This window comes from Stylophora pistillata, chromosome 8, assembly GCF_964205215.1.
Source record: "Stylophora pistillata chromosome 8, jaStyPist1.2, whole genome shotgun sequence".
In the NCBI taxonomy this organism is placed as follows: Eukaryota; Metazoa; Cnidaria; class Anthozoa; order Scleractinia; family Pocilloporidae; genus Stylophora; species Stylophora pistillata.
In genome coordinates, this window is record NC_142526.1 from 3716354 (window position 1) to 3737114 (window position 20761).

Genomic DNA, 20761 nt, shown 5'->3' on the forward strand with positions numbered 1-20761 from the left:
GTAAAGTAATCCATCAGTAATTTTCCTTCTGCCTCGTGTTAGCAACCATTTTTTCATGAGTTCGAATTATGAAATTCTCATATTTGTAATCTGAATTCCGCCTGTTCTTAAAGTAGCTCTATATTTAGGTTTCTACGTGTGCACGCCATTTGAATGCGATTATTTCAAATTGCGAAGCTCATTTTCGATCTTTTTAAAGACTTAAAAACTTTTTTAAAGTTTTAAAATAGCTATCTACTGCCCAATCAGAGGAATTCAGAAACAACCTCTGGAAGAGGTCTTAGCGCCATCGAAATGTTGCTTCGGGATACCTGGGGGGGGCAGATATTGGGCATGTACCGATTGTGCTCGTAAAATGCTGGAAAGTTGCTTAATGGAATTCTTTTAAAAACGTTGCCAAAAATTGCTAAAATCCAAAAGCTGCTATCTAACCATCGGGTGGTGGTTAGAATAAAAAACGCCGCAAAAGGCTGAGTTTTTATACATCTTTAAAGGTAAGGGACCTTACTTGTCCTGAAGCCATAAAAATAGTTAAATTTCACGACAATCTCTGGACAGCAATGGCGCGAATAGTTAAACATGTTAAAAACAGACAAAAAATCGGAGGAAAACCTGACGTAAAAGTCGCCTCTCGTAGTTTGTGACACACTTATCTCGTTACCAGAAATTGTTTGTTTGTTTGACGTTGCTTCCACAGAACATTCCCAATTTTTCATACAATGCGACAGCGAGACAAAAAAATGTGTGCACCTTAGTGCCAATCGTTTTTCAATTGCGTAGGAAAATGAAATTTGATTTTCATTTTCTTACGCAATTGAAAAACGGTTGGCACTAAGGTACACGCATGCAACAAGCTCGTGTCAAAGTGCCCTCAGATCCATCTTTCATTTTGTCTTAACTCATCTATGCCTGCTTTCTTTACAAACGTATACTGTATACCTATCATTCTTACAGGAAGCATGCTGTGGCCAAATTTTTGTCTCTGCATCCTGGCTTTTTTCATGGACTGCGTATCTGCTCATTATCAGTGCAGGAGGGAGATCAACATTCAAGGCGTGAGACTTGGAGAGTTTTGTCGCTTTTAATGATTCTTTCTAATAGGATTGACTCAAAAGGGGATGGAAATTAATTGCTTTCCTCTTTGACCGGTAACTTGCCTCTGATTCTCACAACTTGATTGAGCGCACATTCAAAATCTAACCGGTAACATCACAGAGATACCTGCCAAGACAAGTTCTTTCTTCGGTGAAAAACTAACAAGCAGAATTTCAGTCTCCTGGATACCGTGTCAGGGAAAACTTTAAGAGTTCAAAACGGCAGCAACAAACCATTATCCAGTGTCTCTCGAGGAAAATTAATTTCTTAAGGATATTACCCTGCCATTAACTTATTCTAAACCAAAACTGTGCATGAACTTGTTTTGTTATTTGCAAACAAATTAGGTGAAGAATGCCGATCCACTATTTTCAAAGAACCCATACCGGACAGAGTCTTGAAAGGCCATTTAATCAGGCTTGTGGAGGTGCTCCATCAAGGCAGTTGTAATGTGCTGTGTTATATGGAACCCAATTGTGTGTCCATAAATTTTGGGCCTTCACAAGGGGGGAACTACATTTGTGAGTTGAACAACGCTTTAGACGAAAGTCCAGGCGCGTCCAACCTTCAGAGTAAACAAGATTACACCCATCTCAGTATCGAGGTAAAGTGACATATTTTAGACGACGAACAATTATTCTGAGCGATCAGTTTGACAGATTACCTCTTAAACTACTCTTGCAATTCTTCTATTGAATTGAAATGATTCCTTAGTACTGCATTGTGTATCCCGAGGAACGTTTTGACTTGATTTAGATGGTATGAAACTGAGAAATATTTCCATATATTACACTGTTACAAACATTAGAGACTTTTTACTTATCTATAAAATGATGTGTTTTTTTCAACTGTTACTTTATAAAATTATCGAGAAATACGTTGTGAAACTATGAAATAACCCACGTGATTGGTACAAGTCTGGGCATAAATAGGGCAAGATTGGCCCATCTATCTCTTTGGTGACCTTTCCTTTGTATGGTGGTTCTAGAAACAGAGATTGGTGGAGACCTTTCAGAGAAAATTTCAATAAAAAAATCCTTCCACAACTTTTATTTACCTATGAGGAGTCACCTGAAGGGAGAATACCAAAACCAAGATACACCAGTTGTGTCATCTCTACAATGCTAATAAAATGAAACAACAAGATACCCGTGGTTAGAATAAAGGGACCCATTCAAAATCGAGTACCGCGATTGATATATCTTGCTGGTTTAATGACTGATAAAGTGTAATTAATTCTTGTCTTCTCTTAATTTATAAAAAAAGCCTCATCGTTCCAGCAAGAATGGGCTCATTTGAGATTACATGATAACCAGGAAAAGTAAACTAAACTATGATTTTGTCTTCAACATTTTTCCCCTAAGTTTAAAGCATTAAAAGTGAATTAATGTATGATATAGTCATGTTAGATATGTTAGCAATCGTAGAAATAAAGGTTTAAAAGCTGTTTATGTCTGTCGTTACGTTTAGGTCGTTAGAAGGGAGACAGGAAACTGTCGGGAGAATATGTACCTTAAGAGCTGGGACGTAGAGGAGTTTATTGGTCAATACGCGCAAGTCAGACTTGTAGATGAGAAGAGCTTTTGTTGGGGTCACATCAACTTTGATGACCTCAAAGGAGATATCATTTGTCCTCATGATTTAGACGAGAAAAATGGAAGAGACAGTGGCTTTAAAAACTAACTTAGCAACTAAAGTCACCTTGAAATTATGGCGAAACAGCTTTTGACGCAGTATAGTATTTTCTTTGTGCTAGCATAAATGGGCACAATCCCTGTGTTTTTCGTCAACGGTATAAAAGCGTTATGAAATAATTTTATGCACGTTATATCGCTTGCGATGATGAGGATAGTCTATTGCTTTAGATGCTAGCAATCGTGTCATATTTACTTTTCTTAATATTTTCTTCACAAAATCCATATCTTAAAAACTCTTGGTAGATTCTGTTCAGGATTAGATATTGAAGTCATTTTTGAGTAACTGCTTATAAAACAGGTTCCAAAATAGTGAATATTGGTGTTTTTTTTTTTAACTCTTACCATGCTTCATCTTCGGTTATTTTACAAAAGCACTTTAAAATTTATTAATACATATTATTTAGCTTTACAAACTTTCTCGCGTAAAGAGAAATCCAATTATTCTCCTTCAATACACCGCCTCCCGGTTAGCTCAATCGACAGAGGGCTGGACTGTTGTGCGGTAGGTCGAGGGCTCGAGCCCCGGCCGGACCAACACTCAAGGTCTTAAAATAATTGAGAAGAATATGCCGCCTTTCTATAACATCAAGAACTACTTAGATATTCTAGTCTTCTCGAACGGGGACGAATAAATGGAGGTCCCGTCTCCTGTAGGGTCAGTAGGAGACATTAATTTCCCACGCACGAGATTACTGTGATGGATGTCCTCCCCTGGGCTGGGATGGTGGGTTTAGCGGGCCCGCAGTAGTTGGCGCAAGCTGTTGCGGTGTCCCTGCCTGTCGGCGAAGCTAATAAACTAAACTAAACTATCATTCTACGTTGCGGACAAAATAGTTTGGTTTTAACCCTCAAGGAGCACATTAAACTACCGCCAAACCCAAGGTCGTATACGGAAAATAAAATCTTTCCATGGCTTCTTCAACTAGGCATACACAAACACTTGGCTGATTAACCGTCTCCCGGTTAGCTCAATTGGTTAGAGGGCTGGACTGTTGTGCGGGAGGTCGAGGTCGATAGTTCGAGCCCCAGCCGGACCAACACTCGAGGTCTTAAAATAACTGAGGAAAATGCGTTACCTTTCTATAAGAAATGGATAGACACTCTAGTATTTTCGGATAAGGACGAATAAACCGTAGGTCCCGTCTCCTGCATCTATTAATTAGTTAATTTGGTTAGGTAGGGGACGTTAAAGAACTCACTCAGGAGATTACTGTGATGTGGTCTAGCCTGTTTACTGGGAATCGGGGGGAGGGGGCATCTTCAAATAGGTTTCCTTCGATTGTTTGTAAACTGCTGATGCAGTCCGGGAAAAGTCCCCGGAAAAGTGTTGTGATGCGCATTTGATCATATCCACATGTTAATTTGCGCAATATAAATATTATGAATTATTATTATTATTATAAATTCCACAAATTCACTTTCGGTTTTAAAGCAAATCAAGTGATGAAGTCTGAGCTCTTCCCCGTAAAATCTTACAGTAACTAGGGAATTATATTGACGTTAGCTGTGGCAGGCTGAAAAGTTTTTGCGTAACTGTTGACGTTTGTGTAGAAGTGAGAAGTTTGCAGGGGTTTTAGATAATTCTTCTTTGCTCGAATTGAAGTTTATATGTTTGCACGAATAAAGGCAGTTCACCTCCAATGAAGAATAAAGTGCCAAAAATATATTTTGAAGCTTTTTTTAATTTCTTGGTGACTGATACTTAATAAGTGAAGCACTCGATTCAAAAAGTCATAGAGGTGGGCTTGCAAAAGGAAGACAGTTGCAATAAATACCAAAAAAAATCCTTTTCGCTCAAATTTCTTTGCTTAACCAGCACAAGCAGGTTGGGAAAAAAGATGTCTATCACCCTTTCTGTGACTCGATCTCCTAGGGGAAATGCCAAATATTAGACATCCTTACAAGTAAACAGCGTGCTCGGTTAGTCATGTATTTATCTAGGTGTAGTCCGACGCTAGTTCAAAGCAGAGTTTATTATTTCCTCGAAAATGGTCATAATTATGGGAATTATGACCATTTAGTACATTGGTATAAGAGCAAAAGGAAAATTGTTAGAGGTCTGTTAACCATTTTTCCTTGAGCTCAAATGATGTATTTCTTATGTGTGATCTGAATTCCACCTGTTCTTAAAGTAGCTCTATATTTACTTTTATACGTGTGCACACCACCTGAATGCAAATTTTTCAAATAAGTCAAAACAAAAGCAAACCGTTTTTGGAAGCTCATTTTGAATTTTTGAGAGGTTTAAAACGCTTTTTTAAAGATTTAAAAATGGATATCTATTGGCCAATTAGAGAAATTTATAGACAACTTCTAGACGAGGTATCGAAGTCAACGAAATGTTGCTCAGGGATACCTAATAGGCAGATATTAGGCATGTCCCAATTAAGCTCGTAAAATGCCGAAAGTTGCTAATTGGAATTCCCAAAAGGTTTCCAAAAAATTGCCAAAAGTTGCTACCCAAATTTTAATAAAAAATTTTAAGTTGCTACCTAAATTTCTAGACATTTTCAAATATAAGGTGATCAAAATTTTGAATTTTTCGTTTTTCGTAAAAATTACTGACATTACTCGAGAAAAATAGCTTGAAACTTAGCTTTAAAGACTTTCACGTAAATATGGGCAAAATTTTAGGATATTCATAACTGAAGTCTAACGGAACAGAACACATCCTTCATCTGGCGTCTTGCAGAACCAAACGATGTCAAATAACAGAGGTTGATAGATATTGAAGAAATTTGCATAAAGTAAAGTTTCCCATGAAATCGTCGACATGTTCGTTTTTAATTGATATGTGCTTTAAACATTTATTTTGCGAAGACATACATACATCTCCAGATAAACAAACACAAAAAACTCTCGAATTTGCTAGATTCACAAAAAGCCAATGATGTGTTCGATTTCCAAAAGGGCTCAAAGTAAACTTTTTATTAGCCCGTTAACAATCATTTTGTCCTGGTATTATCGTCAATCTAAACTTATCACGAGCGATGTGGGTACGAAGAACCATGTAGCTTGAACAAAGGTGGCAAGAGTTGGAGAATTATAGCCGAGACAATGATATTGCTTTAAAAAGTTAACATCTTCCAGCGGAAGTGTGAGACGGCTGGCTAGTTTAGTGTCTACTGTTGAGCGGGCTCCTTAAATTATTCATCTTACCATTTGTAATCAATTTAGTATTGTCCCACACATTCTAGAAAAACTGTGTGAATAGCCAGTTACAAGACCGTTGTTTTGTTAGCCATTTCTGCCAACCTGTAAGAGAATAAACAAGGACAAAACAAATTTTACCCATTAAACAGATATTCATTAATATTTAAAGAGGTCTTGACTAATTGTTGATCATTTCCGATCGGTTTTTTGCGTAAAATATAGATGTAAAGGGATGTTCTGTCCATTAAAGTTCATCGAGAAGCACTACAAAGTTTGGGGCTTCTGTCAAATTATCATTCACCTAGAGTAGTGTTACCTTTTACAATCCACAATCATAAAATTAGTGATTGAGGCTATATTGAATTCATTGCAGTTTACCAAAAAGCAGTGGCCCAAGCTGTCAGGCTAACCTTTCATTAATTAAGGCTGGGGAAAGAATTCAGGTGTAAGTTCGGGTTTTTTTTTTTTTCTTTAGATTTAAACTATAGCTTCATAAGATTAACCAACGACCTCGAAATAGAAACTTACCAGGCGGTGGTTAGTATCAAAGTACAACTCAAAAGGCTCAGTGTTTATAACCCGTTTTTATTATGAGGCATTATTATGTCTCACGAGAATCTCTGCATAACAATCGCTTTAACGGTTAAAAATGTAAACAGTAGATAAATTAAGAGAAAAGGCACATTTTAGTAGATTCTCTTAATCTGTGACACCTTTATTTCGTTATCGAAAATTGTTTGTTAATTTAAAGTCGCTTTGATAGAACAGAACCAATTTTCTCATACAATGCAACAGTGAAGAAGGAAGTTTGTGCTAAAGGGCAGCGTGGTAGAGTGGTCGGCGTGTCGGACTTGCGATCCGCCGCTAGCGGGTTCAAGTACCGCCCAGACCACTGCCCGGATTTGTTTCCCGGTAGCCCCGAGTTTCGAATCCTCGGCCATGCTTGTAATATAGCCAACTGGTTTGTCTTCGGCCAGTTGGGATTCATAATAATGTTATTTTCATTTGAATTATTTGTTTTAGTTGTTTGGTGGAAAATCTGTAAACTAGCTTCTAACTAAGTGTTTCTCCACGTTAAACTGTCTATTTATTTTTTCTATTTTTTCTTGTAAAGGGTGTTCTGATCCATCTTGCGTTTTCTCTTAACTCAACGTATTCTTGAAGTCCCTATAAACGTATACTAACGCATGAACCAATTATTATTCTTACAGGAAAGATGCTGTGGCCAAATTTTTGTCTCTTCATCCTCGTTTGTTTTTATGAACTGCATATCTGCTAATGATCAGTGCAGGGTGGAGATCAACATTCAAGGCATGAGACTTCAGAATTTTGTCTCTAAAAGGATGTCAATTTCAACTTCTCATATCTGTGATATCCGATGTGGAGAAGAAATCACCTGCCAAAGCTACAATTACAATAGAAAGAAAGAGATCTGCGAACTAAACAACCGCACCAAAGAGGCGAGGCCTGAAAGCTTTCGCTCGGCCCCTGGTTGGTTTTATATCAGGCGTTTGAACGGAAGAGGTATGTATTCATCTGATTTAGTGAAATGGCCTTGCTTGTTCGCACGTTAAATAGTTTCGCGTCTCAGTCAGCAAGCATTTTCACCTTAACGCCCCTCAAGCGGGAATTTTTTGGAGGGAAATAGCAAGCGAGAAAAAAATTTATTTTTATCTTTAAAATACTTTTTTCGTGTTTTACTGAGAGAATGTGATTTGTTTATATTATCTGGGTTACACTTGAATGCCCATGTATTAGCATGGTGAGCAACTTTGACAGCTGTTTCTTTCTGAAATCCACAGTTTTTTGTTTTAGCAACTCCCATATTTAATTGAACTGTTGAGTGCGATTTTTTGCAGTAAAGTCATCTAACTGTTTTTGCGTTGTTTGAAAGAAATGAAAGTGTAAGAAAAAACTGGTTGAATATGAGAAAACTAAAAGTTATTCATACCCCTATTCTCGTAAATATTTGCATATTCTAGAGTTTTCTTTTATTGTTCTTGATAATGACATGATTATTATCATTAGTTATATGAGGAAGGTAAAATAATATTTCAAAGGAAATAGTCCACCACATCTATGCTGATACTCTTACGTTTTTCACCTTTTTCAAGAAAAAACTTTCAAGAAATGAACAAAGTGTTTGTCTACAGAACTTATTCTTTAATTCGTTATCTATTGCAGCACGGGACGGAATAACTTGGATCACTTACAATGAACTGAACATTGAAAAGGTACAAAACGATGGTAACTTTGTGGTTACATTTTTATCTTAATACGATCCATAACCTAAGATAAGGAGCGATAAGGAGTAGGAGAGAGATGAGGTTCATAGGAAAGATTTTAAGCATCAAAACTCACACCAGGTTGCTTAAAAGAAGAGTGGATTTAAGTAGTAAGTCAACGCACTATCCCTTGTTTTTCGCGTAAGATCATTGAGCTTGAAAAAGCTCTGAATTATGTTTATGTAATCTTGAATTGACCATCCAATATTTATCAACCTTAGTGAACGAAAATTGTCTACAATCTCTCTTGTAACGTGTTGTGACGTGGGCAGCTCTGAAAAAGTGTTTGTTTCTTTGTTTTGTTATTTTGTTTAGGGACATTGCTTTGTTTTCTTTTTTTGTTTGTTTGTTTGCTTTTTCTGCTTATGATTTCTTTTCTTAATTTTCAGATGTTTAAAGGAAATTCCGACAGAAGAAGTGTTGTGAAAAATTTATTGGGTACTGACGCCAAAGCTAGATATGTTCGGTTTTATCCTGTCACATTTCGCCACTGGCCATGCATGAGTGTTGAAATATATGTGAGGAAATGATGAACCAAAAAAGTTTACTTATCTAACAGCTCAATACCAAGCAGGATTTAATCAGAATAACAAGAAAAAAAAAACAAAAAATGATAAAAATGATTTTAGAATTAATAGCGATAATGATAATGATAGTAATATTGACAACGATAATGATTATGAGCCTAGGCTGTGATATACGAATAACGCTCTTATTCCGGGCTGATAGTCTATAAGATAGTCAAGAACACTTTCTGTATTCAGCACAATTACACAGTTAAACAGAATCAGGGGGAGGCAGATAAGCTATTCCGGATTTGTTTAAAAACTTTTTGTCTGTGTAACGTCGATATTTATCTAGTATCACGTTCAGTTACCGTTGGTGGTTTTTGGTGTGTTTTCTTTGATGCATATGATTCATCTTTCTATCCAGACAAGTTGATGACTTGTGGAAAGAACTTCATCAGAGTTGGTGGAATCGAAACTCCTGAAGCATGAAAAAATAACCGAACCTGAATAACAGCAATAAGCAGAGAAACCGGCCAATCGCTATGGTTGTTTTCGTTCGTTTGTTGGCTTTGCCGTTGTATGTTTGTTTCTGCTTGTTCGACCGTTTTGAATTTCTTATGCAAGGAAAAAGAACATCTAACATTTCAAAGAGCTCATGCTTTTTCTTTGTCCGAAATAACTGATGTTTACCATTCTTGCGTAAAAAGATTTAATGCAACGAACTAAAGCCAAGGACAGTATTTAAGCTGCACTCCCAGACACATTTTTGAGACACTTATGTCACTCTCAATGTTGGTCTGTTAAATGGCATGGATACATAGACAGTTAACAACAATGGAAGGGGAAGAGGAGTCGAAAGAACAACTTAGGTATTGTTTTGGAAATGTTTCCCATTATGTTTGGGAGTCTTCTTTAGACAGTAATTTTCTTTCACATTTTTATTAAGTTCATTAAACAGTGATGATCATAAATCACGACGGAAAATCATTTCCAAGAGGGAAAAACGAAAAAGAAACCCGAATGACCTAAATAGAATAAATAGAAATCTTTTTTTGGTGGTTTGGCGTTATTATATCACACCGAAAGCCCTCAGAGGCGTTAATGAATTTCCTCTTTTGTGGTTATAAGAGCGGGTATCCATTGTAGTTTCAATGACGTCGAACTCTGTGTTCATGAATTCCTTTTTTGAAAGGATTCTGACCAAATTTTGTTTTAGATGACCTTCTGATCTGCATATATCAAATGAGACTTTGGTTTCCGAAGAACAAATTCACTGTTTCTCCAGATTCTTTATTAGTATCTGAGCAGCCAAAGCATGATATTATTTTGCATGGATACATAGGATGCACAACAGAGGGGATAGTCTTTCATGATTGTGTGCATGCCAATATCTGAATCATCTTCGAGTTGCTCAAGCAAAGAATACTTCCTTAGCTTGATTTACTCTGTCAATAAAGCAATATTTTTCAGAGAAGACTCAGAAACGAAAAAGGAATGGAATCGAATCAGCTAAAAACGAAAGAATCGCCTCTCCACTTCCCGCCGAATGAAACTTTTTCCCAAGCATTTTGATAGAGGTTGTGTGACTATAACTCACTCCTTTTGAGCTAAAAGTAGTCAGTATCAAATTTAAAAGGATCAAGTTTCAGGAATATGCCGTGACAAACTGTCTCTGAGTGCGTTTGATCATTCAGCTTTCGTGATGTCTCTTAAAGACCGTCCTTACTCAGTGAGCCCCGGCACAGCTCTGTCTGTTTTCTGTTTGCTTCTTTACTCCGCTGGATTCATTCGAATCGAGACCAAGTTCAATGATTATGAACAAAGATTGAAGACTGTAGAGGAAGTCATAACTCAAAGTACAATGAAACAGTCGAGGACAGATTTGTCTTCGACTAAACAAGGTAAAGTCAACAGCTGTCTGGATTTGCATTCATGGTTGTCTAGTTTGTTGTGATACGTACAATAATACATACTGCAAATTGCTTTAAACTGATACATGATTAAATTTTTCAGTCAAAAGCACTTAAGAACGAATCGTCATGTCCTCTGACTTCCTTTTGACCACGATAAATGTGGCGTAGACTTTGTCCCATAACAGAAGCTAGATATTTTCTTTTTTCTTGTGAAGATGAATGAGCTAACGATATGAATCATTCCTGCTGCAGCAAAGTAAATCTTTGTTTTCCCACGAGGAATATGTCGAGTCTTCCAAGGATTATAACTCGGATGTTGACAAGGTTATCAGTACGCTATTATTAGCTGACCCTTATGAAGACTCGATCTGTTTCCTGTAACATTTTCAACGAGAACTTAAATTTTATCTCTTTTATATATAAAAGTTTCTAATATGATTTAGCTCCCTGATGAGGGCAGTACTCAATTTTTTATTATCATTATTATATTATTGGAGAGAGAAATAATAGATAAACAAGAGCTAGTTGACATTGGATTAAGGTAAAGTCCTCTGCTGTTGCTATCGGCAATCGAAAACTGTTGTCTGGTTTTGCCGCGAAGAAACTAACAATGTTTTTATTCATTGAATTTAATCTTGCAACGAGCAGACCAGGCATATATATTTTCTATCACTATGTTCTCTCCCTTGAAAGTTTTCGAATCTGCCCATTCATATGAATGAAAGAAATGGAACAAAAATAAAACATGAATTTGAAATAATTGGTTTTCACATTGTCTAGAATGGCAAGGATATATCTTGTCTTGATATGTCTTTATTGATACATTTTCAGTTCTACCGACCACATCCAGCGAGCTTGAAATTCATCGACTGGGGCGAAGTGTTTTACTTTCGCCTCCTTTAAACAACTCTGCACGGATAAAAGAAATGATGGAAGACGTCATCGCCTCCACATGGAAGATCTGCCAAAACAAAGGCAATTTAAATTTTTGTCATCGTGGTCGGCCGGGTCCTCCAGGGAGAGCTGGACCTAAAGGTAACAAAGGAAAGAAAGGAAGGAAAGGCTCTCAGGGAATCATGGGACCACCGGGAAGAAGCGGAAAACAAGGAATCATGGGACCACCTGAAATTAGAGGAGAAAAAGGAATAAAAGGTGACATTGGGCCACCGGGTTTGCCGGGTATTCCAGGAGTAAATGGACAACCAGGAGAGCCCATTTCAACACCAAAAGTGACAATTTCTGCACCGCAACTAACTGTCAACGAAACAAACACAGCCTCGCTCCTGTGCTCCGCTTCTGAAAATCCTGCGGCTCAAATATCTTGGTCAAAGGTCAACGGTTCGTTACCAAACAACAGGACGAAAGTGCACTCAGACGGTCTGATACAGGTTAACAATATTAGCCTGGACGATGCAGGCGAATACAAATGTGTGGCACAAAATATCCTGGGGAAGGATGAAAAAACTGCAAGTCTTGTGGTACAAAGTAGGTTGATATACACTTTTTTATATAACTCTCGAGCTAACCGTTTGAATAGGGGATACACAAACAATTTCATTACTAGTTACCAGTGTAAGTAACTAAGATTACTTTATTTCACTACAGGTAAGCCTAAAGTCTCTCTCTCGTTTGGCCCTACTTACGTTGAAAAGGGCAAGAACGTGACTCTGCCAAAATGTCACGTGACCAGTTTTCTCCCGGCAGCAGTCACCTGGTCTAGAGGGGTTGGCGAGTTGGCACATTCCAGGACCTTAGTGAAAGATGGACAGGTTTCAACCATCAACGCTCAAAAGAGAGATTCTGGTTTGTTCAAATGCAGAGTGTCAAATAATTTGGGACACGACTCGGCTGTGACACATCTCATTGTTTTCGAGTTTCCACGTTTTACAATTAGTCCACCAGCACAGCTTAAAGCTGATAAAAATAGTAATATTTCAGTCCCTTGTCGAGCTGCTGGTGATCCCCAACCAAAAGTATCGTGGGTGAAAGAGAACAGTGAGCTGCCAGTAGGAAGATCACAAGTTAGCGCAGATGGAACACTACAGATTTGGAATACTAAAGATGAAGACTCGGGCAGATATACCTGTACAGCCACCTCGGGAGGATTGTTTAAGACGTCTTCTTTGATGCAACTGATCGTGACAGTTGCGAAAGGTTAGGAGTGGCTTCATTTAATATTTTTTTCAAAATGAGTGATGTATAACTTTACGCATGACGTAAGAGAAATCCAAATAGCTGTGTGAAGCAGCGGATTTGATCGATTAAGTCATGTTAAGAATTTTCTAATCTGTGGTTGCAGTTCGACGGAAATGATTTATCAATTTTTCTTTCCATTCACATTGACTGTAGGACTTATGAAACTCACATCATATATGTCAATTGTTACCATTGTGTAGTTGCTCCCCAAAAATTGCAATGAATCCTGAAAGCTAAATATATGACGTCGCAGTTTTTCGTCGTTCGCTGTTCAGTTACAGTCTTGCTTGTCTTTCTTTGAGGAGAAGAGAGGAGTATCCGACATCGTCATTGTATAAGTTTTTAACTTTTGTGCCGTTACGTTCGTCCTTGGCACTGGATTGAGCGCCTTTCCATTTAAAGTATAAGCATTTCTTTAACCCAGAAAGAAAAGAGGACGATAAAAGTAAGTGCCAACGAGTGTAAAGAAAGAGAAATTAATCAGCCATCTGAATAGCATTGTAATGGCCATAATTTTGGCATCGGGCAGGAAGTAGAGACCAAAGGATCTGCAGTGGCAAGGGGTTCCTACACCCTTGAACGTCTCCTCTGTATCCGCTATGGTCTAAGATGGAACAAATGATTGACATAGCCACAATATATATGTTGTTTACGTTTATTCAGTATGTGAGCCTGTTGGTGTGGCAGACATGAACGTGATACCGTACGCAAGAATGACAGCGAGTACCTCCACCAAAACTAAAAATGAATATCCATACTATGGCCGATTGCATGAAACTAGAGGACATGGGGTGTGGTGTCCTGCGACTACATCTGACAAAACAGACTTTCTTTCAAGTTGATATGGGTACAGAGCACTCTGTTTGCGCCGTAGCGACACGAGGACATGAATGGGGTGCTCGAGTCACCAGTTACAAACTACGTCTTTCTGCAGACGGAGTAATCTGGATAACTTACAAGGAAATAAACATTGAAAAGGTACAGAAAGACTAGTAACTTTGTCGTTACATTTTTATCTCAAGATGATCCATAACCTAAGATAAGGAGCGATTATGATAAGGAGAGAGTTCGGGTTAAAAAAGAAATATTTTAAGCATCAAAATTCACGCTCTGTCTCTCTTTTTCTAGTGCTTTGCTCACGTAGGAACATTGAGATTGAAAAACCTATGTATCAAGCTTATGTAATCCTAAATCTATAATCCAAGATTATTATTAAACCAATATTCCCTACAATCTCTGTTATATCGTGTTGTGACCTGAGCAGCTCTAAAAAAGTGTTTCTTTCCCTCTTTGATTGTTTTTTTTAGTGACATTGGTTTCTTTTCTTCTTTCGCTTGCTTTTTCTGTTTATGACTTTTTTTTTTGCTTGATTTTCAGGTGTTTGTAGGAAATTCCGACGGAAGAAGTGTTGTGAAAAATTCAATGGGTACTGACGTCAAAGCCAGATATGTTCGGTTTTATCCTGTTACATTTAACCACTGGCCATGTACGAGTGTTGAAATATATGTGAGGAAATGATGGACCAAACAAGTTTACTTATCTAACAGCTCAATACATGGCAGAATACGATCAGAATAACAAGAAAACAATAGCAAAAAGAAATTACAAAACTGATTTTAGAATTTACAGTGATAATGATAGTGATGATTATGACAATAATATTAATTGAAAAATATAACGATTATGAGTCTAGGCTGGGATATACAAATAAAGCTCTGATTCCGAGCAGACAGTCAATAAACGAGCGAACAGACTTTCTGTATTCAGCACAATTACACAGTTAAACAGAATCAATATTTATCTAGTATAATGTTTACTTACCATTGGTGGTTTCTGGCGTGATCTCTAGATACATACGATTCATCTTTCCGTCCAGACAAGTCGATAGCTTGTGGAAAGAACTTTATCAGAGAAAGTGGAATCGAAATTCCTGAAGCATGACAAAAATAACCAAACAAATAATAACAATAACCAGAGAAACCGGCCAATCGCTTAGGTTGTTTTCGTACGCTTGTTTGTGTGTTTGTTTGTTTGACTGTTTTAAAGTTATTATGCCATGAAAAAGAACATCTAACATGATTTCAAATAGATCATGTTTTTTTTGTTCAAAATCTGGTGCCGATGATTCTTGCGTAAAGAGATTTAATGCAACGAACTAAAGCCAAGGACAATACATAAGCTACACTCCTAGACACAATTTTGAGACACTAACTGCGCATGCCTCCTGAGCCCCTCTCAATGTTGGTATGCTAAATGGCATGGATACATAGACAGTTAACAAGGATGGAAGGAGAGGAGGAGGCGAAAGAGCAACTTAGGTGTTATTGTGGAAAAGTTTCCCAACTAATTTACAGCGATTGTTATTCACACTTTTTAAAATTTCAGTGAAGATCATAAATCAGAGCTGAAAGTCATTTCTGAGAAGAAAAACGAAAAATAATACCGGATGACCTATCTTACCAACGAGCTATATCATGATATTAAAAATTAGTTTGAAATCGTTTAAGAAACGAAATGTAAAATTAACATATGTTACAACTCTAAGTCAATAATCAACCAATTTCCAACTTCAGAGCTCAGTGTATTATAGCTTAAAGTGCAACAACATGTATTTAACTATCTTTAAGGAGGACTGTTTTAACTTAAGTGTTTGTGCGATCAGGGTAGTTCTTTTGAATTTTTGAGTGAAACAGGTGGACCTTTTACTCTGGCCCATCAAGAAAGAATATAACTTGGGCGTGAGAACGTGAATATGAAGTGTAACATGCTTGGTCTGAGATTTACATGGATGCCAAGATGCAAACCTGGAAAAATTCCCTTGGTTATAATACACAAAAAACCGTCAAAAAGGGACTGGTTAACTAAACTGATCGGGTTTTCTTTGGCCTCATTAATTTATTTGTTTAGATTGATTTCGACTTTTGCTCAGTCTTTTTAGGATCTCACCTCTGCATTTAAACATCTGCGTTATAGTCTAAAACCTACCATGTACCTTTAAGAAGAGCGAAAATTGATAGGAAAAGGAAGTAAAAGAAGGAAAGAGAAAAGAGAAAAAGAAAGTTGACATGGCTAAGGCTCGAATCTTGTACCTACCGACTCTAAAGGAGTACATCTATTCATTACGCTAGGTCTCGCAGAGTGTTCAAAATGGATAAGCTTTATTTTCAATGATATTCGATATCATTAAATACAAAGCTGATCCAATTTCCTGCCCTGTCCACGGCCTTTCACTTGACCGCTGTATCCATTTTTTGATTTTATACACCAGCGTCCAATTTTTGAAAATTTCATGAAGTTATTAAATCTTTACAATTGGAAAAAAACAACCAAATGTCCACGATACCCGCCATTCATTTGATAACGGAATTGATTTGAAAATACCAACGTTGAAAAGATTTGACCGTCAATTTCCCTCATTTTCGCCCCCATTCCTTTTATCTATACATTCTCGCTTTATGCAGTGACCTTGTTAACCGTTTGTCCACTTATCGTCGAATGGCAGGGGGGAGGGGTGATGCGCCCTCCCTGAGAAGACTGGAGCTGAACAAGGAGTATTAGGTGAACACTTTACGTGACATTCTGCAAACCTTCGACAAACGGTTTCAAAGGCTTTTTATAGCTCGCACGATGCATGCGGGAGATCTCGCTGCTCTTAAGGATACTTCTTGACCAGAAGTGTCCACAAGAATCAAGCAATTCGTCTCAAGTTGTCTTCATTTTAGGAAGAGAACATTTTCTCCGTACGGAAAATGTCAGTTCGGAGTTGGAACACGACACCCGACCCGGTAGTATCAAAAATGTATCGAGTTCAATTCCGTTTCAGCTGAAAAAGGAAGCTGAGATCTGCTTACCGAAATGGGAAATATAAATTGTGTTTCGCAATGCTCCAGGCCAGTTGGAACACATTTTGGCGATTTTCATAAGGTAGGTTTGAGAAAAATTTATATAAGTCTGCTCCGATGGCAATTTAGGATCATACGAGCATGATGGTTCCAGCGACCCTTTTGAGATCAGGTGTTCAGTTGTAGCAGCGTGACACCTTTTCAAGGTCAGTGCGCCGCGATCATGTAAAATTTAAGACCACCATTGTCTCGTCTTTACCCAACCATTTTAAACAAACTGGTTCAATTGTGAAGGCAGAAACTATAAAATTAATTTCCGCTGAGGCTCACTGATCAGTTTCACTACACTTGTTACGACAACAACGAAAGAAAGTAAAGATCAATTATAGGCGAAAAATGGCTTAAAATGTTCGATGCAGTAGTAAACACAAATAGAAATTTCCTCGTCAATGTCAGCCCCAGAAACCTAAATTAAATCTTCGTTCGATCACTCGACGAACTTAACTGAGATGAACGGAATCTTAAATTCTGGGAAGTAAGTTTTACTAGGAAAAGACCCTCTTCCGTATAGCCGGGAAAAACACACGAGTTACCTTTTTGCTGAAGCGGAAGTTAGAAGCTCATCGAATGATCCAAATCTGCACATGTATTGACCCTCTTTAGTGATCATTCGAACCGTTTTCTAATTTATGCATTCTCAACATTTCTTTGACTAGACCCATTTGCAGTTTGATTCCCAGACGTAAACTGTTATATACCTCAGCGAACACTGAAACCCTGTTGTTCCGTTTCTCAGTACTCGCACGCTAATAATAATAATAATAATAATAATAATAATAATAATAGGGATTGTAAGCGGTCAGGTCGGCAACGCCACGGAAGACGTCGGTTAAAAATGAGTTTCTACTTTTAGTTAGAATTTCCAAAATGGCTGCATGTGTTTACCGTCTCATAGGGCGCCAGACCTCAAACTCAGCATAACACATAAGAGTAGCGTTGAGTTCCAAATGTAGATTAAAATAACTTGCCGCCGCGGTTTCGCTTCGCAGACGACGCAAATTTTGGTGATTTCACGTTGTTGTTTTGCAAAGGACGGCTAAGAAATGTACAAATTTTTAAAACGCACGTGCTGGGCTATTGTTCTGCCGATTAGATCTATTGTTTTTCCACGTTCTCGTTGCCGTCGTCGTCGTAGTTTGCTTAAAGTCCCTATTGAGAACGTCACGCAACACCGTTCTTGTATCGTCCATCGCGTTAAGCGTCACACAGTAGGGGTAGAATTCAGGGGGATTTAATCATGTTCGTACAGGCGGTAGTACATTAGATTAAACCAGTGATGAACCTTTTTACAGATTTCAAAGAACAGCAAAACGTGTACAACACTGAGCTCCAGTCAGCAAATGTCAGAGTATGATGATCTAATCGATTAATCGCACAGCAGCTCTGTTGTGCGAGTGACTTGGGTCAGATGAATCACGCTCGAAAATTTGAGCAATTGCTTTTAATTAAGAATCACCCTGGAAACATAGTATTGTGCCGAAAATCGTGTTCAGTTTACTAATTCAAAACAATAGCTTTAAGAGACCCTCAACCTCCATCAAGTACCAACAACAGTTAAACTAGGCAAGAAAAGGAGTTTTACTGAAGTTCAGAACATAACATGTTACTGGATTAAATTCTCAAAATGCAAGGCAGAAAAGCAGGATAACTGTAGACAGTTCTTACGTGACAGAATTTATCTGGTGATTGAGTTTATCTGGCCTGTTCCCAGTTGGCTTGTTAGCTCAATTGGTAGAGCGCTGCACTAGTATCGCAGAGGTCAGTGGTTCGAATCCCGTACAGGCCTGATTTTTTTTCAGGTCTGATTTTTCGCTATTGCATAAATAGCGCTCTCTACTGCGAGGATCGTGCATCATACGTATCTAATACCGCAGTTCAAAATATATGGACTTCATATATACATTGTATCTGATTTATCATCACGGGTTTATTACGAATCAACTTAACGGCCTGTTCCCAGTTGGCTTGTTAGCTCAATTGGTAGAGCGCTGCACTAGTATCGCAGAGGTCAGTGGTTCGAATCCCGTACAGGCCTGATTTTTTTCAGGTCTGATTTTTCGCTATTGCATAAATAGCGCTCTCTACTGCGAGGATCGTGCATCATACGTATCTAATACCGCAGTTCAAAATATATGGACTTCATAGATACATTGTATCAGAATTTATCTCTTGTTGAATTGTTACATCAAGGGAATTTTATAAGAAGTTTAGTCTTTATGTCCGCAATATCAAATTTGGTTTGATTTTAAGCATTATACTCAAAATTGTGGCACATGATTTTTCTGACCCTAGTGACCTCACTGTATTTTACAGTTATTAACCAAATTGTTGAATATCATTTCCTTCAGGTGGAAAAATCGACTACTTCCTGTTTGTTTCTCGAATATTTTCATTACAATTCGGTGTTGACATCACCATGAAGTATTTTCTTCTATTCCTGGTGGTCATCCACCAAATGAAAAATGCAGAAGCCCTAAGAAAAGGTGATGATAAAAAAAAACAGTTATCATCCAGTGCTAACGGAGTCTCTGGCCTGATGCGCGTCGAAAAACAGACTAAACGCCTCGTCCGTGTATCGCAGTTGGCTGTCGGTGACGTCATACGCGGAATCACCGGAAGGGACAAGAAGCCTGCATGGTGCAAGGTACTGGCTGTATTTCCAGTAGCACATGGTCAGATGCAGACTACGTATGACGGATTCACTTCCGGTCAGATGGTCGTAGAGCGTACAGTCCACCCGTATGGCGCAAATGGAACGCTGCGCACAGAGTCTGTGTTTATACTAGCGACAGATTGTGATGCTGTGGTGAACTCAGCCGGGCATACGTTCACGCCCCTAGGTAAAGAATTCTGTCCACTCCAGTTGAGTTGGCGCGAGTATCTTCAGTTGATGGGCTCGATACGCCGCGTAATCGACCTCACTGGAAATTTCTGGTTTGACGTGAATCTATACCACAACAACGAGACAGCACCTGTACCGCACTGGGTCGATCGGCTGCCTCAGGTATGCCAAGAGCTCTTGAAATGCGCGCAGCAAAATCTTTCGCAGTGTTTAAAACTTCAAGAGGTTATGACAGAATTCACGCAAACGTACCTAAGCAGGGAATACGCTGAGATCGTGGAACAAGCTCTTACGAAGGTCAATGGCGACTCGGCGCAAAATGACGAAGCTGAGGGCACAACAGCCGAGGCCCTTTCACAGAGAAGTAGGCGTGTGTTTGTGATGACAGTTGTAGGCGCCACTATGGCGCTTGTAGGATTGATACTACTTGTAGCGGTGTTGATCGATTTTTATCGCGGACGAAAGGCCCGGAGGGTGACTCGCTATTCTCTGGTGAAGGTTCAGCTTTAAAGTAAGTCGTAAGAGTGAACCGAAAATATTTCAGTGGTATCACACCTCCTACGGATGCTCGAATATCATAAATTAGGCACCTGGTCTATGGAAAAATTCATTACTTGACTAGGGAATTCCGCGTTAAATTGCACGCGAAAACCAATATCACACGAATCACGAAAATTGATGAGTGCGATATCGGTTTCCGCGTGTAATTTAACGCGGAATTCCCGAGTCAGGCAATGGATTTTCCTTGAATCGCAAAATTGAATAAAAATTAGAAAAAATAAAACAGCAATAGCTTTGTTTGTTATTTATCCTGAGCGCGAAATGAGAGAATCGAATCAATATCACAGCCACGTTTTCAACTCGCAATTTAAAGAGCGACTTTTTTCAAGACTGCGTAAGAGGTGGCACATCGACCGAAAAATGGCTATCCTCATATTTCAGTGAGAGACACCTTAATAGTGAACATAGAAAGGTGGTAAGGATTTTATTTTACCCAGACTCGCTTCTTTATCCTAGAAAATTCACTAAAGCTGAAACGAGCATAAGTAGCCGTAAAATGGTGGAAATCAGTGTCCCGAGTAGAGGCAAATTAACTTTTCTCATGAAAAGTGCAAAAGAAAGCAAACTTGTATCAATTTTATAAATTTGTATCAGAAGGCCAGAGGTGC

The 20761-nt window shown here is 38.3% G+C and overlaps 2 protein-coding genes and 1 pseudogene across 4 annotated transcripts; all 3 read left to right on the forward strand.

The window, feature by feature from the left end:
* Positions 1–6039: 6039 nt before the first annotated feature.
* On the forward strand, positions 6040–9896 carry LOC148724476 (uncharacterized). Its single transcript, XM_088730544.1, has 3 exons — positions 6040–7469; positions 8130–8179; positions 8620–9896. Exons 1-3 carry the CDS (start codon positions 7133–7135, stop codon positions 8758–8760), a joined length of 528 nt encoding a protein of 175 aa, XP_088586670.1. The 5' UTR covers positions 6040–7132; the 3' UTR covers positions 8761–9896.
* Positions 9897–10269: 373 nt separating this feature from the next.
* Positions 10270–15916, forward strand: LOC111337497 (uncharacterized; annotated as a pseudogene). The gene is made up of 5 exons (XR_015990711.1): positions 10270–10640; positions 11484–12137; positions 12258–12806; positions 13512–13826; positions 14226–15916. The product of XR_015990711.1 is annotated as an uncharacterized LOC111337497 (transcript).
* A 517-nt stretch (positions 15917–16433) lies between these two features.
* On the forward strand, positions 16434–20393 carry LOC111337518 (uncharacterized). 2 transcript variants are annotated; one of them, XM_022943844.2, is made up of 2 exons: positions 16434–16772; positions 19099–20393. In XM_022943844.2, exon 2 carries the CDS (start codon positions 19167–19169, stop codon positions 20100–20102), a length of 936 nt encoding a protein of 311 aa, XP_022799579.2. In that variant the 5' UTR covers positions 16434–16772; positions 19099–19166; the 3' UTR covers positions 20103–20393. The 2 variants fall into 2 exon arrangements, with proteins under 2 accessions (XP_022799579.2, XP_022799577.2); XM_022943842.2 differs by having other exon boundaries at positions 16758–16896.
* Positions 20394–20761: the final 368 nt, after the last annotated feature.